Source organism: Spermophilus citellus (genome assembly GCF_964194105.1).
Source record: "Spermophilus citellus genome assembly, chromosome: 2".
Taxonomy (NCBI): Eukaryota; Metazoa; Chordata; class Mammalia; order Rodentia; family Sciuridae; genus Spermophilus; species Spermophilus citellus.
The window spans coordinates 56,766,202-56,792,748 of record NC_138183.1 but is presented as its reverse complement, the minus strand read 5'-3'; the positions used below and the strand labels follow the sequence as shown (position 1 = coordinate 56,792,748).

The 26,547-nt window shown below is 31.8% G+C and overlaps 1 protein-coding gene across 2 annotated transcripts in view; it reads right to left on the bottom strand.

The window, feature by feature from the left end:
* ZDHHC21 (zDHHC palmitoyltransferase 21) overlaps positions 1 to 26,547 on the bottom strand; it is a 68,881-nt gene that overhangs the window by 20,636 nt on the left and 21,698 nt on the right. For both annotated transcript variants that reach the window (XM_081279087.1, XM_081279088.1), the window contains exons 5-6: positions 24,595 to 24,706; positions 21,267 to 21,405 (exon numbers count right to left, since the gene is read on the bottom strand). In XM_081279087.1, the coding sequence (XP_081135213.1) occupies positions 21,267 to 21,405; positions 24,595 to 24,706 (251 nt within the window). The remainder of the gene's footprint in view (positions 1 to 21,266; positions 21,406 to 24,594; positions 24,707 to 26,547) is intronic.

Below are 26,547 nucleotides of genomic sequence, written 5' to 3'. Positions count from 1 at the left end.
CTGTATTTAGGAGTCCCATCTTTTCATTTTTATATGTTTCATTTTTATATGTTTTTATATGTTTAATAAGGATTCTGAATTAGGATTTTTTTTTAAGTCAAAGTTTTTGAAACGACGGCTATATAACCCTTTAAGTGTCTTGGTGAATTTTAAGTTTTTTCAGGCTAATGAATAAGTGATTTGGGTGCACATTATTATTAGCATATTATTAAATATGCATATTAGCATGTTATTAAATATATTAGCACATTATTAAAGTTAAAGTAACCAGAATACCTATAAATTATCTAACTTTGTCAAAATAAGGGGAGAACATGTGTAATAGAATCACAAGGATCCTAATTCAAGCCTGCTTCATTCATTTTTTCTATCCCATTACCCAACTACCACCGTCATGCTCTGGGATATGTAGAAGAAATGTAAAAATGATAGATAGTTCTCCATGCCCTCAACAAGTACAGTTTATTTAGAGAGAAAACTCAACATTTCAGAACTCCAAATGCTGTAACAGGGATGTGTGCAGAAAGTACTGTAGAAATGAAAAGCAATGTCTAGTAGGGACAGCTGGATATGCTGCAAGGGAAAACTAATTTTTCTGGCTCAAGGTGAAGATCCTGAAAGTGAGGCAGGTACACGACACGAAAACAAAAAATATTTCATTCACCATCACTCCTACCAACCAAATATACCACAGGAGGGAATCAAAGAATTCAGATTTCTTCAGGAAACCAGTTGTTGCTAAGCTTTGGAGTAACAAAGCCACAGTGAATAAAAGCAACATGCAGAGTAGAAAAACTACCCCTCTACCCCCCGCCAAAAAACCCCACAAGCACCCACATGCTTTCTTTTATACTGATCATGGTTACTAAGTAAAGGTATTCTGGAAGCAAAACCAAAAGTAGGGAGGCCACTGAAAATAATGCTTAAGACGAAGAAGTGATACTTCTCTGTGTATCATATCAATAAACCACTAGACTCAAGTAAAAATCTGGTACCATGCTTATTGTAGTGTCTATGTATTTCTTAACCATTTAATATGAATAAAATTGTACTGCTATTTTTACTAGATTCTTTTTTTTTTTTTTTTTTGGTACTAGGGATTGAACTCAGGGGCACTCAACCACTGAGCCCCAGGCACAGCCCTATTTTGTATTTTATTTAGAGACAGGGTCTCATTGAGTTTCTAAGTGCCTTGCTAAGTTGCTGAGGCTGGTTTTGAACTCGCAATCCTCCTGTTTCAGCCTCCCAAGCCACGGGGATATTTTTACAGTATTTATATAAAACAGGAAAATGTTTTGATCTACAAGGTTCTTATCCTTTTATCACTGATGGAAGTTTTTGAGTATTGTGCCTCCATTTTCTCTTAGCTTTGTGGTCTTGCTGCATGGGTTTACATAGTATAGTAATTTTTAAAAATATATATACTGCATTATAGTAGAATTTACTGTATTAAAATTACCATTTTGGGTAATATAATATAATAATATACAAATAAAATCCATCCTCTCTTTTCCCAGTGAAAAGATTTTTAAAAAAATTTCTGCCAAGTACAATTTATAAATGCCAGAGATGGTGATAAGACTAAAAGATCTAGTCATAATATTAGATTTATTCATTTGACTAAACATTTACAGTATTTATATAAAACAGGAAAATGTTTTGATCTAGAAATTACTGTTTATTACCTTTACACTTTCAAAAACCAATTGTATTCCAAGTACACACATGCATAATTAACACCAACACTAAATCCATATTTTAAGTCACTTAACACTGTTCTCCTGAGTATATCTTTAGTTCTATCTTAGATTTTTTTTAGATATAGCACTCCCTGAATCTAAAACATTGGCTTAAGAAACTTTATCAAAATCCCCAAAACTTATTCACTATTCAAGATCTTTACAAAATGGGCTGTACTGTACCCACCCAAAACTCATGTGTTTAAGTCCTAAACAACAGTGCCTCAGAATGTGACTACATTTGAAGATAAGCCTTTAAAGCAGTAACTAAATCAAACTGAGACTTTTAGGGTAGACGCTAAACCAATTCAACTGCTGTTCTTATAAGAAGGAGAAATCTTGGGGCTGGGGATGTGGCTCAAGCGGTAGCGCGCTCGCCTGGCATGTGTGCGGCCCGGGTTCGATCCTCAGCACCACATACCAACAAAGATGTTGTGTCCGCCGAGAACTAAAAAAATAAATATTAAAAATTCTCTCTCTCTCTCTCTCTCTCTCTCTCTCTCTCTCTCCTCTCTCACTCTCTCTTTAAAAAAAAAAAAAAAAAAAAGAAGGAGAAATCTGGTCACACAAAGAGACACTAGGGACACTCCCACATAGAAGAAAGACCATGTAAGAACACAGCGAGAAGGTGGCCATGTGCAAGCCAAAGAGAAAGGCCCAAACTGCTGACACCATATTCTCAGACTTTCATCCATCAGAGCTTAAAGAATATAAATTTCTGTTTAAATGATCGAGTCTATGGTATTTTGTTATGGTAGCCCTAGCAAAATAATATAATCAGAAACTATCCCTTATTGTTTTGATTTCTTCCTATTTTTCGTTAAGACATGCCGTCACACTATCCTCTTAAGAATGAGGATACCTGAAACCACACATAGCCTCCAGCACATTTCTTCTCATCACAATCTTCCTCTTACCCCTACCAAAAGGTAAACGATACTGATTCATTTTTCTGCATTAAAAAAAAAATCTTATTTATTATTTATTTATAGAAGAAAAAGTAGGCCCTAATCTCCATCATGTGGGATTAGGCCCTAACTTCCTTAATAAGACTCCTGTGGCATAAGAATTAAAACCAAGAATCAATAAATGGGATGGACCCAAACTAAAAAGTTTCTTCTCAGCAAAAGAAACAATCTGTGAGGTGAACAGAGAGCCTACATCTGGGGAACAAATCTTTACCCCTCACACATCAGATAGAGTGCTAATCACTAGGATATATGAAGAACTCAAAAAAACTAGACACCAAAAAAACAAATAACCCAATCAATAAATGGGCCAAGGACCTCAAGAGACACTTCTCAGAAGATGATATACAATGAATCAACAAACACATGAAAAAATGTTCACCATCACTAGCAAATAGAGAAATGCAAATCAAAACCACTCTAAGATTTCATCTCACTCCAGTCAGAATGGCAGCTATTATGCATACAAACAACAATAAGTGTTGGCGAGGTTGTGGGGGGAAAGGTACACACATACACTGCTGGTGGGACTGCAAACTGGTGCAGCCAATATGGAAAGCAGTATGGAGATTTCTTAGAGAACTGGGAATGGAACCACCATTTGACCCAGCTATCCCTCCCCTGGGTCTATACCCAAAGGACTTAAAAACAGCATAATACAGGGACACAGCCACATCAATGTTCATAGCAGCACAACTCACAATAGCTAAATTGTGGAACCAACCTAGATGCCCTTCAATAGATGAATGGAAAAAAAATGTTGCATATATACCCAGTGGAATATTACTCAGCAATTAAAAAAATAAAATCATGGCATTTGCAGGTAAATGGATAGAGTTAGAGAAGATAATGCTAAGTGAAGTTAGCTAATCCCCCCAAAACAAATATCGAATGTTTTCTTTGATAAAGGAAGCTGATTCATAGTGGGACAGGGAGGGGGAGCATGGGAGGAATAGACGAACTCTAGATAGGGCAGAGGGGTGGGAGGGGGAAGGAGGGGGCATGGGGTAATTAATGATGGTTGAATGTGATGATCATTATTATCCAAAGTACATGTATGAGGACACAAATTGGTGTGAGTATACTATATATACAACCAGAGATATAAAAAATTGAACTCTATATATGTAATTAGAGTTGTAATGCATTCTGTTGTTACATATAAATAAAAAAGAAAGAAATGTTAGGAAAAAAAAGGTATCGGTCAAGTAAGTCTTTCCAAGTTTTCCTAACAATCAAGTGAAATCATAAATATTAAAATGACCTATATACTAATATATATATATATATATATATATATATATATATATATATATATATATATATATATATATATTTAGTGGTGCTGGGGATTGAACCCATGGTCTTGTACTTGCAAGGGAAGCACTCTAACAACTGAGCTATACTCCCAGCCCTCTTCATGCATTTTTGATACTATGTTTGCACACTGCAAATACCTTCTCTCATTAAGAAACTTTTCTTTATGGTGTTTTTTGACAACTCCAAATGCTTAATTTTAATGTAGTCCAATTTATCTTTTCTTGTATCAATTTTTGGGGAGAGGATGTATCAGGGTTGAAATCAGAGACACTTGACCATTGAACCACATCCCCAGTCCTATTTTTGTATTTTATTTAGAGTTGCTTAGCACCTCGCTTTTGCTGAGGCTGGCTTTGAACTCACAAACCTCCTGCCTCAGCCTCCCAAGCCTCTGGGATTATAGGTGTGCCTTGCCCCTGTATCTATTTTTATATCCTGTTTAAGAAGTTTTTATTGACCCTGAACTAATAATAATATTCTCCTCTATTATCTTCTCAAAAGTCTTTTTAAAAGTTTTATAAGTTTTACCTTTCACATTGAGCTTACTAATCCACTTAGCTGTTGGTACACCATGAAAGACAGGGATCTGAATTTACTTTTACTGTATGGATATTCAATTATTCCAGAATAATTTATTTGAAAAGCCGTCTTTTCCTCAATAATTAGAGATCAAGTATCCATACATATATGGGATCTGATTTGGCCTATTTAGTTCCTTCCGTTGGTTTATTTGTTTATCCCTGTGCCAGTGACAAGTATCTTAGTTACTATGACTTCGTAATACATCTTGACACCTGGTAGGCTAAGTGATACCATCTTGATTTTCTGTAATTGCTTATTCTAGATAATTTGGATTTCTATAAAAATTTATATTAAAATCTTAAAGTTGGATTTTCAAGTTATAACACACAAATGTATATTCACAAATAACATTTTCTTTTCCTTAAGTTCCCCAAGTTTCCCCCTGGATATTTTGTACTTTTTTTGTCGGATTTAATTCAAGAACTTTGCTGGTTTTTTATTCTATTTGTCAGATTTAATTCAAGAACTTTTTTTTCTTATTCAATTCAGACATCTGCTATTGATTTCATTAACTAAAGGTTTGTGAACAAAATTTTTTTTCTGAATAAAAATAGAATTAGTTTTTTAAAATACTGTTTTGAAATCACTAGGTAAACTTTCTTTAAAACCCAAATTGTTTCCACAATATATCATCTGCAAGTAATTTTATTTATTTATTTCAGTTTATTTCTTTCAGCAGTTATACCGTCTCTTTCTTTCTCTTGCCCTATGGCACTAGCTACAACTTTTAGAACTATATTCAACAAAAACAGTGGCAGTGGGTCTCAATGTCTTGTCTCCCAATTCAGAGGAAAAGAAGTCAATAATTCATTTTGGCATGCTGTAGTTGGCAGAGGAGTATTTTTGTTCACATGTTTTCAGAAACATTTTATCTTTCATTTGCTTAAGGAAGTTCTCATCTAATTCTACTTTGAAAAGATTTATACATGAACAAATGCTGAATTGTATCTTCATAAATTGAGAGATCAGCATTTTTAAAATCTAATTTGTTAATGTAATAAAATATACTGACTGGTATTCAAATGTAAAAAAAAAACAAACACCTTTCATTCCTAGGATAAACTCAACTTGGTTAGGCTGGTTATCATATAATTCTATTCAGTCTACTAGTATTTTGTTTAGGAGTTGTACATCTATGTTCACAATCAAACTAGTCTATAATTTTCTTTCTCACATTTTCCTTGATTGGTTATATACCCATGAGAAGCTATCCACATAAAATAAGTTGGGAAGATTTTACTCTTTTGTTATCCTCTGAAAGAATTTGTGACTGAAATTATAATTTTCTTTCATATTTGACAGAGCTAGAACTTACTGATCAACCTATGAGTATTTACTGCAGGAAAAATTTTAGCTACTCCTTATGACTATAGGACTACCTGTTTCCAATTTCTTCTTGAAGCTATATTATGTCTGTAGATCAGGAAATTAGATCACATAAAAAATGTCAACTATCTAAACTGATCAACAGAATTAATATAATCCTAAGAAAAGATCCCCACTACAGTAGAGAACATACTCTACTGGTAGGAGTTTTCTGTTTTGGTTTGTACGAACTGATACGCTGTTTCTAAATTTTATGGGGAGGTTGAGCAAACACAAAGGAGAACAAGTAGGATGGTCTGTTCCACTGAGTATATTTTCAACAGGGCCAGTACCATCCCCAAGAGAAAAGATCTTAGCTATTTCAGTAATTTGGGGCCCTACTCAAATCCTATCAACACAATCTTATTCCTTAGTATTAAACTTCATTGGAGGGTTGGAGAGAAAATGTCCATAAAACCCCAAACACTGAAAAATATTGCTTTACTGTCTAATATGGTTTATTATAAAAGAGTAATAAAGCTATAATTATGATAATATGGTATAATTACAAGAAGAAGTAAACAGACCAATAGACTAGAGAAGAGATAGAAACATATATACACACATATGGATCTTGATTCATGACAAAGTGGACACTGTACATAGAGGAGAAAGAATTATCACTTCGATAAATGCTGACAAGATCAACTGACTATTCATCTGTGAAACAATGAAATCCTTAATCCTATCTCTCGTTAGAATTTAAAAAACCAATTCTAACTACAAATAGGAAAGACAGAAAAATATAGTATCTAGATGACAATATGGGAGAATTATATCAGTGATTTTAGGCTAGACTAAGACTTCTTAAATTGAACTCAAAAAAGTGCTACCCAAAAAGAAAAAGACTGGTGATTTAGAATACATTTAAATTAAAAACTTCTATCAAAAACTACCATTAACAGATTGGAAAGGTAAACCACAGAGTGGAAGAAAATATTTATAATATATACAATTAAAAAAAGTGCTAATATAAAACTTCCTACAATTACAAGAAAAAAAGTTAAATGGACAAAATACTTAAAACAGGTATATCTCACCAAAAAGTTATTCATAGGCTCACTAAATACATGAAAAGGGGCTCAATCCCAATAGTCATCAGAGAAATGCAAATTAAAACACAATGAAGTATAGTTCACATGCACCTAACTGCCAATGTCAGAAAAATTTAAACAGGTATTAGTGAGGTTGTTAGCAACTTCAACTTACACAGTCTACTAGTCGAAGTTAAAGTCTTACAACTACTTTGGAAAACTGTTTTAACAATATTTAAAGGACACACAACTTCTGACCACTAGCACTTTTAGCTGTACATCCAAGTGAAACATGTGCACACAGAGAGCAAGAGATATGAACAAGGATGCTTAATGCTAGCATTGTATGTAATAATCCCAAACTGGAAACAATGTAAATGTTCATCAACAGATTGAATAAATTATTTTATTTGACATGAAATACTCTGAATATTTATGGCAATGTTTATAGTAATGAATATTAACTATACCTAGCTCAACAACTTACAAATGTTGTCCAAAGAAGCACTGGAAGAATCCACTGATCTATGTATTTTAATTTTGGGGTACTCTGCCATAGGTATATCTTATTTTATTTTTGTACTAGAGATTGAACCCAGAGTGCTTAACCACTGAGCCAGATCCCCAGCCCTTACTTATATTTTATTTAGAGACAGGGTCACACCGAATAGGACATTGCTAAGTTGCTGAGGCTGGCTTTGAACTTGCTATCCTCCTGTCTCAGCCTCCCAAGCTGCTGGGATTACAGGTATGTGCCACTGTGCCCCCCTGATATATTGTATTTTATAATATAAAGAGTTCAAAATGAAATTATAGTAGAAAAGACAGTTATAGTAATAAAATAAAGAATATAAAACATTTTATTGGTTTTAGAAAAAACAGAAATCTTTTAAAAAATAATAAAAGTAAAATATTTAGTTGCAAATGACTTGTGAAAGGAGAGAAAAATATACCATATAAGATACAGAAAAGGACACAGAGACAAAGGAAAAATAGAAGAGTCAGAGGGACTCTGACCTCATCTGCCACTGTCTTGGCTCATTCTGATCCATTCTCACTGACCTTGCTCTTTTTCAAATATATCTGGCCAATTCTCATATTAGGACCATTATATTTGTTCTTCCCAGAAAACTCTCCAGATATCCACATACTTATCCCCTCATTTTCTTCACGTCTTTGCTTAAATATCACTATAGAGAATACAGAGTACAGATTATCCCAACATTCCCTATCTCCTCGCCCTTTTTCACTTTTTCCATAGGAATTATTTCAATCTGATACAAGATTATTTATTTATTTGTGGTTTGTCTCTCTTAGCAGTAAATATATGTCTTGAAGATGGGGATTTGGGCATGTCTTGTTCAGTGATGAGTCCCTGGAGCCAAGAATGGGCTCTATCTCATAGCAGGTACTTAATATATTGAACAAATGAATAAAAATGAAGAACAATGCTGGACACAAAAAGCAAGTCTCCTCCTCCTGAGGAGACAGGGATTACTGACAAGATTTTTCCACACATGTAGTGGCAGGGATAAACACAGAAAAAGTAACTGTAGGCAATACATACACAGACATACATGTCCTCACGCACAAACCAAGAGAGAAGAGGGGCAGTTCCATGAAATAATATCCCTATCCTGCTATGATCTTTTGGAATGATATATAAAATTCCAAAGGTGGTGTAAAACTAGACAGTAGTGAGGGCATCACTGCTTGATGAAAGTGAAACGAAATAATTCAGAGTTAGATTTGGCTACTTTGGATCTAGCAAATAATTCTTCCAATACCTGGTCTATGAATTCCTTGAACTTATTTCTTCTTACTATCTTGTCTTGTATAAGTTTTAATCCATTCTAAGACTATATCCTATATCATTCCCAATAATTCTTTCCATAACATAACTGCAGTGTCAAGTGTACCACTCTTATGAACACCTCCTTCTATCTTTCAAGTTAACTCCCTGTAGGCCATTAATGCTAACAAATTCTCAACCTCAGTGGGACCTCCAATTTGTTGATCCATCCATCACTTCATTGTCTATTGTTGGCTTCCCCTAGAACATTCATTCACCTTCTACTTGTTCCCATTCTATGGACCACTGTTAAAATTCCTCTTTCAATATGCAATCAACATTCTTGACTCTTTCTTGCCATTCTTCTCCTGTTTCATTGACTGTTCATTCTTAGTTACCTTTCTTTTTCCTCCTTACCTTTATGACTCAAAATTTATGAGTAAAGAGGGCTTGCCCTCCAGATCACTATTCTTCTCCATCTATACGTACACTCAAAGATATCTCTAATAAAGTTCATGGCTTTAAACTTCATCTTTAAACTGAAAGCTACTAACTCATACAACTCGGCTGAAATTCGATTCCCTATCTAACAGCCTACAATCCCTTCTTGGATGTCAAATAGACACTCAAAGTAGATAAGCATAAACCAAAATCTTTTAATTTTTTACTAAAACCTACTCTTTCCTCATCTTAGTATATGGTATCTGCACACTTCCAGTTGTCTAAGCCCTGAAACCTTGAAATCACCTGCAACTCTTCACCTTTTATCTCCACAACCAAATCATCAACAAACCCTGTTAACTCTTCAAACTCTTAACAGGCCACTTCTTAACACTTTTACCCCCACTGTAATCATCTCATGCTTGGACTATATTTTATTTTTATTTTTTTTTCTTTTTGCTTCTTTGCTTTTCTATTTCTTATTTAATTTTTTAAAATTTATTGGACTATATTTTAATGGCCTAATTTTTAGCAGTCTTCCTGCTGTCATTCTAGTCCCTAAATTTATTCTTCTTAATAGTTGGAATTTTCTTTCTAAAATGTAAATGAGATTGTGTAAATCTACACAAAGCCTTCAATAGCTCCCAAAGCACAACCATTGAACATCTTCACAAAACAAGGGTCCACCTGCCACGTAGAGCTTGGTGCACTCAATCCAATCAATGCCTATTACTCTCCCTAACTCACTCTGCTTCAGACATACTGATCTCCTGACTGATCCTCAAAAAACTCAGGTAGGCTCTACTTTGGGGTATTGTCACTGGTTCTTTCCTCTGCCTAAAATGTTCTTGTTCCTGATAACGGTGGCTTGCTTGAGTTCTCAAGAGTCATATAAGAAAGGCCTTCCCTGACTACATCATCAATTATCACTCTCCATCCCTGTATCCTTTATTATGCTTTAAAATACTTACTTTGTTTGCCATACTTTTGCTTACTGCCTGTTTCCTACAATTAGAACGTAAGCTCCTTAAATGCAAACTTGGAACAGAGACCAGTACACACATTAAGCATGCAACAAATATTTGTTGAATAACTGAATGAATGTGTTTCTCAATTTGTTTTACAAATAAAATTTTACACATAAAATAATGGTTTTTCTATCAATTCACCATGAAACAATTTTCAATTACAATCTACTGTCTCTAAGTAATTTTATATGTTTTAATGAGACTAACCAGGAAAGTAACAATTCGTGATCTTCCATCTACTGAAGGGTTTATCAACTTCAGCACGACTGACAACTGGAGCTGGATAATTCTGTTGTGAAGAACTTCCCTCTGCGTTGTAGGAGACTTAATAGCAATCCTGGCCTATGCCCACAAAATACCAGTAGTCCCCAACTGTCAAATCAAGAATGTCTCTAGACATCTCCCAATATCCCCCAGGGAACAATATCTCCCATATCCCTACAGAGAATCAGCACATTATTAGTAAGGATTTTATTTTTCCTGTTTTTCAAGAAGAGAAATAGTTTAGACATCTGATATGGCAATTTTCACAGATTTGAATATTCAAAATGACTAAATAATTTAACTTGCTGAGGGTAAGTTCAGATGATAATTACACTTACATTAAAATAATTTTAATTTAATCCTAAAATAAAATTCTATTACATCTTTATGCTTTTTTGCACATTTTAGAATAAATGCACTTAAGTTTAATAATTCCAAAATACGGGTAAAGAAGTTACAGATGAATTCTGTAAGACCCTCTCCATACACGAATCCCTCTAGTCCTGAGGTAAAATACACATTTTTCAGTCTTATTACATTCTAAAGGAAATTAACATTTAAGGAGGAAAAAAATCATTATTTATTACCTCTCTAGTGACTCTCACTGAGTGTTCAGAATTAAACATTACATTTTGGTGCAGACATGGATGCAACTATCTTATAGAGCAAATTTTAATGGCACCTCACTGCAGGCAGAAAGTAAATATTTCATAAAAATTATTTTGCCTGCCTTGCCATATTCTGGCAGTAAATTTTCTAGAAAAGTTAGAGGAATTCAATAAGAAAATAGGGTAACATATTTTCTTGCTAAATTTACCTCTTAATGCAGTGCTACAGTGTTTGTAAAAGAGTGACAAAAAAAAATTGCTACCAGGTTTTAACAATTTAACCATTTAATCTCAAAAAGACTAAAAAGAGTCTCACAGAGAAATAAAAACTGCAAAATCTTCTATGTTAAATGCTATTACATTTGTAATTAATATGCTATATAAACACATTTAATAAGAAAATATATTAGTTACGTGGTACTGCAGTACAAGGACAAGATTTATTATAAGGTTTCTGAATCCCATCTGTCAGTAAAAGCACGGGGATATACTGACAAATATAACTATTATTAGAATAACTATTATTAGAATAATAGAATAGTCTAAAACTAGTTCTGTCTATAAACTATATACCTGACGCCATGCCTTTCAAGAGAAAAACAAGACCAAAAATGTTACTAAGGGACAATATCTCTACTAGCATTTCAGAATACATGAACAAAAAAGCCAAATTATTTTCATACTACCATTAAAAATAATTTTCATCTCATATTTTTAATTCCATAGTGTTCTCTGTTACTCTTATCAAAAATCCAAAAAGCTTATATTTCAGCAATCTTATCCATTCATTCATGACCATAATAAATAAATTACCTTGTATGTATTAAGGAAACCAAGATTTTTTAAAGTATAAAATATTTTTACAAATAGCAATATACTCATAATTCTTTAAGATTATACAAAAAGATTAAAATGAATTAGGAAGAGATTTACCAATATTAAAAGCTACCTGCAACCAAGTCTTCTGGCTATTTCTATTCTTTGTTAGCCAAAAGCCTAGGCGAATAATTTTGTGGCACAGTTCTGACATCAAATCCCTAGCAACGCTATTAGACGTCAGCCAATTGGAATAATAATAACGTATCTTCCTAGCAGAAGAGTTGGCTGGGCTACTAAACATTATTTATTTTCCTTTTCTGAATTTTGGCAGCAGGTCCTTTATTGAAATTCTCCTCTCTTCTCCTTCTGTCACCCCATGCTCTCATAGCCTTGAATGGAGTTAGTATGTTAGTTTTTGTCCTTGCCATAAAAATACAAAACAATCCATTTGAAATCATCTGAATCTATTTCATAAAAAAAAAAAAATTTTAAATACAACTTTAGAAGTAAAGTGATATGCCACAAATGACTAACTACCTTAATACTAATAACCACAAATTATTTTTTTAAAAGAGTTTGTGCTTCCTCATATGGAGAAATAATAATCATTGTCTACAATACCTGACTGCCAGCAGATTTAAGTGTTTTTTAGAGTATGTTTTAACCTACTAGAATGCCTGTAGAAGATATATTGAACAATCTTTATACAAAATACTGAAGCAGGGTTGCCTCCATTAAAAAAAAAAAAAAAAAATCAAGCCAGGCACAGTGGCATATACCCATAATCTCACCACCTTGGGAGGTTGAAGCAAGAGGATTCCAAGTTCAAGGGCAGTCTCAGCAATTTAGTGAGACCCTTGGCAACTTAGAGAGACCCTGTCTTAAAATGAAAAATAAAAAGGACTGGGGATATAGCTGAATGGGAAAGACTTCCTGGTTCAATCCCAAAGAAGGAATAAAAGACCGACCAACCAACCAACCTATCAAAAGGTACACTGAACATTCTTTGAAGAGCAGATTTTGTGATACTTCATTATTTATCAATCTGTTTTTTTTAATGAAAAGCTATGCTACAATAATACTGCTTTAAAATTTTCTTCAAGCAAAAACATAAAAAGTATTTGCAAGCTTGGTATTATACCAAAGCATGACTTAGGGACAGACAAAAATCAGCCCAAATCATATCTCTGTCGAATGGTTATTCTATGACTAGACAAGTTATTGAATCTCTCTGAATCTCAGTCATTTTACTTGTAAAATGGAAACCATATTGTTTATGCTCTCATTAATACTTCAAAAAGTAGATATTTTCCAATAATCCAAGTAATATGCAAACCCAGAATAAGATAATAAAAAGTAAAAATTATGAAATATGTGACTAATAAAATATTCTAGGACAACACATAATAAACTTAAGACAGTATACTCTTTAAATAAAATGATACCTTCCTTCATATTTAATTAAAAAGCTGTAATTTTCTTGTATTGCTTTTGATAAACCAATATAATTATTATAACAAATTCAATAATGTACCAAATAACTAAAATTTCCTTATGAATATTTAAATAACCATATAAAATAGTCAACAAATACAGATCTTGATCAGATGAAAGTTCATTTTCTTTAATAGCCATCCATTTTACCAAATTAAAATGCCAAATCATTCCCCAATGCATAGGTTTTTAGATCCTTACAATAATTTTCATCCAAATAACTACTTAAAGACAGACATTAGTTTCAAGAAGATTTTTAAGTAAATCCAATATTATACTGTATTGGATTCAACTCTTTTTCCCATTATAAATGTAAATGAGGGTCAAGTGAGGTTAATGTCCAACATTTGAAAAACTTTTCCAGACTTTTCAAAGTTTATAAGTTTTACTGATTTCTGCTCCTCCCAAAAATGTTTAATTTATCCATACTATTCAATTTTTATCCATACTATTCAATTTATCCAAAACTATTCAATTTTCTGCAGTTTTTCTAGATATTCATTTATTTTTGCTTCTTACACTAATTGTGAACTTTGGAATTTTTTGATTACTTTTTTCAAAGAAGATAGTATATACTAATTATTTTAGGTTTGCAGCCTTTCCTTAGCATACGGCTTAGAATGCAAGTCAACATTTATAGCTTAAAAATATAAATCCCAAATTTGAGCATTGATTCATGATGAACTATAAAATCCTCACCTCCTACACTCCTTACTCCTTCTTTCCCTCAACAAAGAATATATTTATGAATTTCCTCAAAACTTCACCAAGTAAAACCAGGTAAATCTTTGAACATCCCTGACAGATAGATACTTTAAAAGTAAAGAGATTAAAAATGTAAAGGGCTGGGGAAATAGCTCAGTGGTAGAGTGCTTACCTAACATGTACAAGGACCTGGGTTCAATCCCAGCACCACAGGGTTGGGGAGGAGAGGGGAAATCTAAAAAGGATTAAGTTACTGTTACCAAATACATACACACACACACACACACACACACACACACACACACACATAAAAATATGTGGAAATTGCAAAGGAATTACAATAATCCAGTTAAAAAGAGCCTTCCTGAAAACAGAAAGTGAGAAAAGAGAAATGGAGAATCAGATTTCCAAACTGTTCATATCCCAGAATTTGAGAACAGTCTGCTTTCTTTCAATTCTTCCCCATGAGCATAACTATAATGTACCAGTTTCTTCTGAGTACAAGTTAAGTTCCATCACAACAGTTAAAAGGCAACTCAGTTTTTTTTTGCTTTTGTTTAATGAATAAACACTTTCACCTTAAACAAACAAACACATAAGAGTGGTTAACACTTCATTTTCCAACCTAGAAGACAAGGATTCAGCTCTGGCATTTAAAGATGGGCTACAAAAGATACTATGCTGCCATCTATCTACCTGAAAAGGCACACAGAAATTGCAGACAAGAGTGTTCACTTCAGTCTGGCTAATGGACTATAACAGAGTATAGGATGAAAGCCCATGGCATACTTTAACTTCATCATTATTTCCACAAGAAAGATACACAGTAATCATTAGTACCACTTCCAAAGATACTTGGGGACTTTTGGTGATATTTATTCCATATTCCAAAAAACAAAAACAGTAATAAGGAGAATGAATTAAAGAGGTTTCTGACACTATCTAGCCAACTTTACACACATAATCAAGAGCTGCATATACTTTTTGTCTTTGGGAAAAATAAAGAGAAAACAAAGAAGACACTAAAAAATGATGGCAAAGAATTATTTGAAAAATATTCCACTACAAAACACTGTTTAAAATATCAATAGTAATAATGGTGACTTTTGTACTGGAATAGTAATTTTTCTACCTTTGCTTTAAAACAAAAAACATAATGTCATCTTCAAAAGAATTGCTATAGAGAGAACAATGTTCTATTATTTAGCCTTAGAAATATTTGGTATACAGTTAGTATTTTATAACACATTTAGCCCTAAAACTGACTGTTCTAATTGATGACTCAAGGTATATATTATTTTCTTGCCCAGTAATGGCTTCCCTCATCTTTTCATTTGTTTACTCTACACCTCACTTATAAATTCTCTGAGTTCAATTTCCTGAAGAATAACAGTTCCCAAAGCTTAGGGCCACAGAAGTTTTGCCCCATACCATGCTGCAGGACATCACATATGCTGATTATAACATGAGTACTGCTTCCTGGAATTGTGGATTAGGTAGAAGTGATTAGAATCACCAAAGGAGAAATTTTTAAACAAAGTCCTGTTGTCACTATTGTCTAATAGGGAATTGTTTGGATGATATCAATGCTCCTACCAAGAACCCTATAAAAAGCCAGAGAAAACCCAATTAATTAATAAACAGCTGTTAGAATATACTGGAAAGTAGTCAAACTAGCCAGAATTTAGAAGAGAGAGTAGAAATACATTAAGATTAGTCCTACATCTGCACTGCTTTTACCTTGAACAAGTTAAACAACTGGAAGGCACAATCCATAATAAACACCTCAATTTTTCCTGAGACACCAAAAGGATACATCATAGAAGTAAAGGCAAACTGTCCTTCACTAAAACAAACCTAGAAATTATATGTCTTTATAAAATAACAATAAATATAATACATGTCGTCTTCCAAAAAACTAAAGTACTTAGACCAATGTTCTGCTATTTAGCATTAGAAAAACATGTAATAAAACTGCTGAATGAATCAAGATGAACCTTCTTTTATATCCTATATTTAAAAAGCAAACACAGAGTAAATCATATCTGGAGTTAGAACACATCAACCAGATCTTCTTATAAGTTATCAAACAAAATCCAATAAAAATTTATGAGGCATGTCAGAATATTAGACCAAATATCTGGAAAGGAAGAGGAAAAAAGTCAATAAAAACAGACAAGGAAATCTCAAAATTGAAGTTATCTGACACAGACATTAAAATAACTTTGAGTAAAATATTTTAAAAATAGATGACAAAGTGGAAAATTTTATCAGAGAAGTAACCTATGAAAAACAGGATCGAATAGAAATTATGAAACTGAAAGATGAAATAACTGAATTAAGAATTCAATAGATTAGAGCAGAAAAGTTGATTAGTAAATCAAAAGACAAATCAGTAGAAAATATCTAGACTAAACTACATAGGGAAAAAGGAAAATGCAGAAAGATAGGCAGTACACTGAGACCTCGTGTATATTTAATTAGAATCTCAAAAAACTGCAAGAGAAAAAGTAGGGCAGAAGTAATATTTAAAGTGATGCAGGCCAAGAAACTTCTATAACTTAAAATTTTCATTCAGTCCACAGATTCAAAAAGTTACATAAAAGTATCCAAAAGGAAAAAAGCATCAAAAGTAACACTGAAGCACATCACAAAATTACAGAATAACTGCTAAAATACAAAGAATAAAAAAAATCATAAAAATAGCTACAGAAAAGACAAACATCATTTCTATGGAGGAAAAAAATACGCAAACACAAACACGTGGCTTTACAACACAAATTATAAGAAACCACAAGACAATGGAATAACTTAAAAAAAAAGCCTGAAAGCAATTTTCAATCTGTAATTCTTTGTCAGCCAATAAATGCTTCAAAAATGGAGAATAAATAAAGACATTTTCAGGTGTATGAAAATTGGGAGAATTTGTTTCAGCAGACTTGAAGTAAAAGGCAGGAGGAAAAGAATCCCTGAAGTGGCTTAGAAATTTATGAAGACACAAAGACTAAGAAAAGCACCAATATGTGGATAATTCAAAATAAATATTCACAATATATAATATATGCATCACAACATATAATGAATGCATAAGTAACAGCAACAGTGTTTTCTTGCCATGTGATTTTAGTTCTACATCTGCTGAATACCACACCACACCAAAAAATGATAATGGTAGGGCATGTTCTAAGGGCACTGCATTCATTATGTGGGCAATGTTCACAGTCTAACTTATATTAGACGTCCTCAAAAATATCAGGAAAACTATTTTTTTTAAAGGAGTAAAAGAATAAAACCATTAGAAGAGAAAAATTTAAATTTAAATGGAAAATTCCAAAATAGACAGGAAAAGGAGAAAATTGAAAACAAAGAACAGATGGGTTCAAATAGAAAATAAATAAAAAGATGACAGAATTAAACTTAATAAAAATGAACTAAGTATTTTAATTAAAAGACTGACCACTGGGCATGGTGGTGCATGCCTATAATCCCTGTGGCTCTGAGAGTAAAGCAGGAGGATCACAAGTTCAAAGCCAGCCTTAACAACTTAGTAAGGCCCTGTCTCAAAATAAAAAGGGCTTGGGATGTGGTTCAATGGTTATGTGCCTCTGGGTTCAATCCCTGGTATCAAAAAAAAAAAAAAAAGATAACGACCAAGACTAGTTTTTTGTTTGTTTTTAATTAAAATATCTGCCATCTACAAGAAACAGACAAGACATAAGAAAAATAAAATTTTAAAGTAAAAATTGTCTTTATCGACCATGAAAACACTCACCAAAAGAAAGCTAATACAACTAATCAAATAATGGGCAAGAATCATTACTATAGATAAGAAGTGTATTTTATAATGATACAAGAGTCAATTCACCAAGAATATATAACAATTCTAAATTTGTGTGTGCCTAGTTGTATAGCTTTAAATTTTCAACACCTAAATCAATGAAATGAGTAGGATTCATCTCAATGTATACTGAACATTCATTTTGCTTCAGTTCCAGGAATATTTTGAGATATATAAATTATAAAATACTTTCTACAATTTTAGTCATAATTTTGGTCCTAGAATTTCGCTTTACTCTAATAAATTTAGTTAGAAACACTGATAGCAAATATTGCATTTTATGTATTTAAATTTGTCTAGTAAAATTATCTTTTCTTATATTGGGTAACATTGTGTTAAAGCTCCCCCCTCCATAAACCTATCTTGATAATGTATATAAATCCTTCATTCAGAGAATATATCATGTACAAGATTTTAAAATATGGATTTTTCAACAGGATGCAAAGTGATCTTAGAAATATCATAATAATATAAACTCTTTGAGTTCCCATTTTATTACCTCTAATATGATGGTAAATTATAAAAACATCCCACTTAATGCAATAAGAATAATGTAAGTCAGGCTAAGAGAAGACTATCTGTTCAGCACTATTAGATATAAATAACAAATAAATTATAAGTTATTCTGGGGATCTAGCCTATAATTTACTGATTATGAAAGTAACTTTTATTTTAAGTAATATCATCTAGGTTTTTTACTTTCATTTAGTAATACTATTGATTAACATATTATGACTGTTTAAAAATTCAACAATAAATTGCTATAAGGAAAAAATCTGGTTTGAGTTCCTAAAACCCAGTTTGTACTGACTTTTTGTATATTTTTCCCTAATATTTTTAATCTTTCAATGAACTTCTATTATATTGCTATCTTTTTTCAACATTCAGTATGCACATTAAAATTATATATGTGTACATATAAAGGTAGATAGATATATTCAAATAACATCTATAGTCAGTTTCTTCCTTTAAAAGAAACAAATTCTTCCTCTAATTGGCATTAATACCTCCAGATTTTCTATCTTACACTTAAAGAAAGAAATCAGTGTATAACTTCAAATGTTTTAATCCTTCAGTTAGTTACCACCATGACATTCTTATTTCATTACTGGAATTAGTATATCACGAATTTCCCAGTAACCCTACTAAATGGCCTAAAATATATTCATTAAAATTAAGAGACCAAAGAAAAACTGTTCTCTCCTTCTAAGGGCTTTCATTAAAATGAAATGTAACATAAACTGAACATCTAGTATATACCAGAAATTTTTACATAATTATCTTATTTAATCTATTATTCACATTGTTTAGAAGAAATATAATTGAAGAGGTAAAAGAACTGATCAAAGGTTATACATGTTAAGAGAAAAGCTAGGCTTTGATCCTAGGTTATGTCTTGTTTATGAAACCATTATCTTTCCACTAACAGCTGGCAAATGTAAAGAACCTGATAGTTAATATTGTAGGTTTTGCTGGTCACATTAGGTTCTACTGACCATAGTCTCTTAACAATACTACTCAAATCTGTAGTAGCACAAAAGCAGTCATAGACAATATGTAAACAAATGAGAGCAGTTGTTTTCCAGTAAAACTTTAAAATACTTCAAACTGTCAAAAACACTTAAGAAGAGAGATATATTTAACCCAATGCCCCATAGTTTGTCAATCCGTGTTCTATACTACAATGCATTCCCTTTTAGAGATCTTTATCACTAACAGCACTACATTTTCTTTTCTCTCACTTTTAAAATAATACCTCAATTTTACTGAGCCATTTTATTTTAATGCTTTTCTTATTAGGCTTAATTATATGAAACAGTTTACTCAAGAGAATTCTGACAAGTTCTAACTATAATACCCATTATACCAGAAATTAATCTATAAATAAGAACACATATTTCTAAAACCAGAATGAACATGTGGAACGTCCATATTTAAAATTCTCTTTTCAATTTTTTTTCAGTAATTAGATTGTAATTTCAATTGCTCAAGTATATCTCAATAAATATAATAATAAGCCCTCACTAATATATACAGTGAAACACTAAATATTTAGAAAATACTTTTAAAATTCTTCAAAATGATCATGTATACTACAACAATTCAAGCACACAGAACTTAAGACTTTCTCTCATAATTTCCCTTATTCCCAAATTCTGTATCACCAGAGAACATTTTTTTTTATATAAAGGTTTAAACAGTATAAACTGATATAAAAAGGAATGAAAAATTCCTTCTCCACCAGAGGTTTTATTCTTTTTCCCTTCCATCCCTACCTTGCATCCTCACCTGTAAGCCTGATCATTCTTGTCTGTCTCTCTGTCTCTCTGTCTCTCTCTCTCTCACACACACACACACCCACACACACAGTATTTTTTAAAATGCAATCCAACACCAAATAAAATGGAAAGCATAATAATCAAAAAATACAAATATCAGGTTCAAACCTCAGCCCTAAAACTAAAACTAGGTGAATAGTCACTTCTTAGCTTTGTGTCTTTTGGTACACCTCTATTAGTCTCTGTGTCTTCACGTGGTGTCGGAAAATTACAGGATGAGTGAAAATAAGATGTACATAGCCCAGGGTGGACACAGGGAATCGAAATTTCTTGTTACTGCCATCACCACTACCTCCACCACTGCCACTGTGGGAAGTCAATGTCTACTCCACTCCTCTACAACAGGGAAAGCACTGCCTTGAATGGTATAAATATAAGGATAACTCTTTAAAAAAACACCCTGCAAACTCACCTTATTATTATTGTTAAAAGTCAAGGGCAGAAGGAATCCTTTTTCTCAAGAACTTAACTGTTTGAGAACCTTTATAAAATTAAACTGTTTATGTTTTTTGTTAAATTTCTTGACACATTTTTTAATTGGTACACTACAGCTGTACATAATGATGGGATCTGTTGTTACATATTAGTACATGCACACAAAATAATAAGAAAATTTAGCCAATAACACTCCCCCTGGATCTTTATTCCTGAAAAAAGAATTTAACACTTTTTTCTTTGTTTTTCATCATGTAGGTATTTTAAACCAAAATACATGTATTAAAAGATCTAATATGTTGGTTTCTAAAAAAAAGCTACTCAACATTAAGAAATAATCATAAAGGGATCAGATTAAGGTCTACTTCTTAATTTTAACAGTTTGGGGCTTATTGGTTTCTTTTTTTTTTCAATCTTCTGCCCTTAAAGGAACCACCATGCTAATAATTGTATGCTACAGCTACTCCAACATTAGTGTATATAAACATTTCTTACCAAATTACGCTTTTTTAGTGGAAGAAAATAATAATAGTGGCAGAAAGAAAACATCAGTGCGTAGCAAGTAAGAAGTTCAGTGTAGAAACACAACTGTAGAAAAAGCCAATGATTATCTTCACCAACACAATTGTTAATCCTGAAGAAAAAAAATGAAAAAGAAAAAATATTTTAAACTTTAACAAGATGTTCATTTCAGGATCAGTAAGACTAAAATTAAACTCGCATTACTTCATATATGCTTAATTTCATTGAGATGTGCTAAAGCCACTCAAACCTAAAAACAAGCTGTATATAAAAAAAAAAGATATACCATCTTACATTTGTAAAACATTTCTTATTTAACAAAGGTAAACCCACATATATACAATAATTCTTCAACTCACAACAATCCAGTGAGGCATGAAGAACAGATATTAAGTAGTCTCCTTGTGTCATTGATGGAAACAGAAACAAAATAGTTAAACCACTAGCCAGAGAATGTACAGTTAGAAGAGCTAAGGGCCAACAGAGAAGGAAGAAAGAACCCTCTTTTGACATTCTTCTTCCAGCATAGTGTTCTAACTGTGGAGAGCAATGTGAAGTAAAACAGCTTAAATTTGCTACTCTGACATAAATGCTAAGTGTTCACAATTTTCTTTTTAAAAATCTATTCCTGGTTGCTGAAAATACAAATGTATTAAAAATCACTTAAAAATACTAAGAGCTACATTTCCAGCAACGTAACAGAGAAGTCTAAGTAGGATAAACGATTAATGTTATAATTCAAAATTTTTCAAACACTAATTTAAACTGAGTATTAAACTGTTCTTAACTTACATAATATATCCAAACTTTCAAACTATTATAAAATTCCAGGAGAAAACTCTAATTTAAAATTAACTTGTATAAATATTTTCATTTCAAAACAGCATTATACTGTCACAGAAAAAAAGAAAAAAAGAAATAAAAGGTTGTGCTCCTAGTTTAAACTGTTATTTTTAAAGTATATCACTAAATTATTTTTAAGTAAAACAGAACTGAGAAACCTTGTGGACGCATTTATTAGATTTAAGAGTACACATTTTGTAAACAAAAAGATTTACTGTTGTTATTTATAAGAAGGGTTGTAAGAGAAGTGAGCTTATGCATGCACTCAAAGATGTTCTTTAAGGGTTGGGGATATAGCTCAGTTGGTAGAGTGCTTGCATTACATGCACAAGGCCCTGGGTTCGATCCCCAGCACACACACACACAAAAGATGTTCTTTAATAGCTGTGGTTTAAAAGATGACATCCTTGTCCCATGTTTCTTATACCCAAGAAGTTTGGCAAATAGCTGCTATGATCACTGCATTCTTAACCAGAGAACTTTAATAAGCATTAAATCTATTTAGGTCCCCTCCTTTCCAATCTTTTATAATCTTTTCTACTTCTCCTCTCCTACCAATACTGTGAAAACTTTAATAAAACTAGGGAAGCAATAAGCCTAGAAACAGAGAAAAATACTTCCATGATAGAATTTGGGTTAAAAGGCACTTCATTTGGTCACCAACAAGCTAGTCTTTATCTCTTAAACAAATATCACTAACTTTTAAAAATACATTTCCAAGCTGATTTCTTTTTAAATCTTTAAAACTATAGGATTCTTTTGCAAGGAAGCATCAATATCTTGGCATAATAATGTACCATGAACATTATTATATTTTTAGTTCATTAGAAACATGACTATAAAAAGTGCTTAAAACTGAGTTCTTCAGTAATTACCACTTTTCTGAATACATGTTTCACATACCTGTTTTTAATCTATTACTGTGATTGCAAACACCATTGAGGTTTAGAAAATTATTTGGGACTTAATTTGTTTAAATCTAAAGCATATTTTAAAAATAATATCTATATGTCACATTATATTATTCTGTTCTTAGTTTTAGACAATGTTTAAAATTTTTACATAGTAACAAAGTGCTTTTATTTCAAGTGATCTTAATTTTCCCTAATCTTGGGAAATTATCTTCTATTTAAATAATCAATCAAATTGCCACTAACAGTTTGCTAATTAGCTGTGCCATCAAAATAAATTATCAAAAATATGACATTTTTGGTACAAAGTAAAAATTTATTCTCTAGAATATTATATGCTGATGCTCAGAAAATACCAGAATGAAACATTTATGTTTTGAAGGATTGATTCATAAATACAAAGTTTTTATGTTGCCTTTTTGTAAAAATTGTCTCCATTCTAGAGTTTTCTTCCTATCTCTCTTCCTTATAATGTGTGAATTCTACGTTTTAACACTGGGATGTTTGAGAGCATTAAGCTAAGTGGAGAAAAATGATAAACGCAGTTATAAAGAATACTGTAATGTAGTTAACTTTGTATAAATGCATGCATGTGTGTACAAACATAAATATATATGTATATAGATATATTTATAAAGTGCTACACTATACCAGTTTAAATATTTATACAAGATCCAATGCTAGGAAAACAGAATTAAATACAATATCTTGTTCACAGATTTCAGTGACAGCTTTGAAATGAGATACAATACAGAATTCTCACAGCATTTTTTTTCAAAAATTCTACTTTTCAACTGAACATTTTAAGTTTTACAAGAGAGCCCCCTATTGACCAAAAATGTTGGCAGTTCAACAGAATCAGCTAATTACTACTTACACACATACAACATGCATGAAATCTATTTTTTTTAATTTTTTAGTTGTTGATGGACCTTTATTTTATTCATTTATTTATACGCAGTGCTGAGACTCAAACCCAGTGACTCACACATGCAAGACAAGCACTACACCACTGAGCCATAACCATAGCACGACATGAAATCTTAATACCTACATCTAATACATAGAATTTAAAAAGGCGTATGGAGTAGAAGCAGGTTATCAGGGTATCTTTAGTTGAAAAAGAAAAGGCAAATAAAAATGATGGGATGTATATGGTTTGTTATAAGAAGAACTAACAACTACTATTTAAGTACTTCTTGCATGACAGATACTGTACCAAATGCCTCATTTAATACAAGCACCTCAGTCTTTTTGTATATTTGGGTGCATGTTAATTTTTATTGTTCTGCTCAAATATCTCCTTGTTGTTAGTAAAGGGAATCTCTGTGGAAAAATGCCTTTGGGAATTGACAGAACCATATAACCGAATAAAATATACATATGACCTTATTAGAAATTTTTTTTAACTGAATAACTTAATAAAATTTTTGTTTAATCCTGGCAAGTTTGAGGTTTTCACCAACTTGTTTTTCGTTTTTATTTTTCTTTACTTTTCTCTTTTCTTTTCTTTCTTTTTTGCTAAAAGTGACTGATTCTTTTCTTACCATGGACAGTGATGATCCATTCTTCTCACACAGTGGCCACAGCGGCTGCAATGATGGGAACGCTTTGGTCTCAACAAATTACACTTGTTACATAATTCCCAGAACTCCCTTTCTAGAGAAAGAAATTAAAATGCATTTAACAAAGACAAATGATTAATGCTAAAATTCAGCAACAACTGTTTAGATTTTATAGGAAGTCTTCAATATCTATCTCTAAGAGATTTCTAAGTCTCCAAGATAAATGTGCCATAAATGTTGTTTTAGTCTATGTCTGTCTTATTTTTGTGTTTCTAACTTTAAATATTATGAAAATAAAAGATTACTGTTATAGTCAAAGTAAGGAACAGAAGCAATGTATTTAAGTTTTGCACATATTGCTAGAACATAAGTAAAATCCAATGACAAAACCCTAAATAAAGTACAACTGAATTATATCAAAACAGAATTTATTTAAACAAACTAATTTATAGAAATTGTATTATCTAAAAGCAAAAGAAGAAATAACATGGAGTCCTGGGTTCAGAAAATTAATAAGTTGAAATTAATCCTATAAACTCACTAGAAAAACAGAGATGGTATTCACTCCCAAACGCTTTCCATAAACCATTTTTAAAATATCAATGAATTAATCTGAGAATATGTACAGGAGCAAGTTAGAGTGGGAGATCAGAATGGTTTAGAAGTATCAAAATAGTTTCAGTAGTGAGGAAGGTTATAAAAAGATTACTATATAATGCAAATAAAGAGGCTCTTCACAAAACTGTTGTATCACTAAGCAGGGAATATTCTCTGGTATATAGTAAAAGAGCACACAATGACATTCTATGCTAAAAACATGAGGTTTGCATAAGTAAAAAGGCATTTGTTTTCATTATAAACTGTTTTAATCAGACCCATAAAATTATGGGACAGTCATCTTCCAAGACAAATCAAGTGCTCTTATATAAATGCATCTTTTAATATGTATTGAAATGAAATTTAACTTTTATAAAATTCTTAATTTTTTTCAGCACTTATTTTATACTACCCCATATTCTGACTCTCACATTCACAGTGAATATTACTATATGCAGAATGTGACTAACATACAAAAGGTGGTCAACAAATGCTTGCTGAAGTATGAAAATTTTAAAATAAAAAAGGAAATATTCTAAATAAAAATAAAAGATATTAGAGGTTTTCTAAAATGATTTAGAAAATCATTTTCTAAATTGATTCCCCATTTGAATTTCATTATTTTAGTTTAATGGCCAGGAATAAGTCAACATACTGAAATTTTATGTGGTAAAGCATCAGGGAAACATTTTCTGCTACAGATGTCTCTGAAGAAACCAGTAAATACAAATAAAACCTACATAAAATTGATTTTTCCAATAAGAAAGTTGATAACATTATCTTTTACACTTGAAATCTTATTTTAGAAGAAAATCCTTTTATTTCTTATAGTTCTTATTTTAGTAGAAACATATGTGAGACAGCAACAATATTAAAGCTGAATTTAGATACAATTAAACTAGTATTATTTAACTATAAGTGAAATGGAAACTCATCTATTATGTAACACATTATGATGTCACAAGCATATCATTTTTCTCCACTTAGCTTAATGCTCTCAAACATCCCAGTGTAGGAGATAATTTTCACAAAAAGGCAACATAAAAACTTTGTTTATAAATAAATCCTTCAAAACATAAATATAATGTTTCATTCTGGTATTTTCTGAGCATCAGTATATAATAGCCTAGAGAATAAATTTTTTATGTTGTACCAAAAATGTTATATTCTATGAAAAGAAAGCATTTGGCTATGTCAGAAAAAGTCTATAATTCTGTAGTTTAGACCGCAGACTGGCAAATTACAGTCTGTAGGAAATCCACTCCACCACTTGTTTTTGAAACCCATGAGTTAAGAATGTGATATGTCAAAGTCATATATGACATGAAAAAATATATG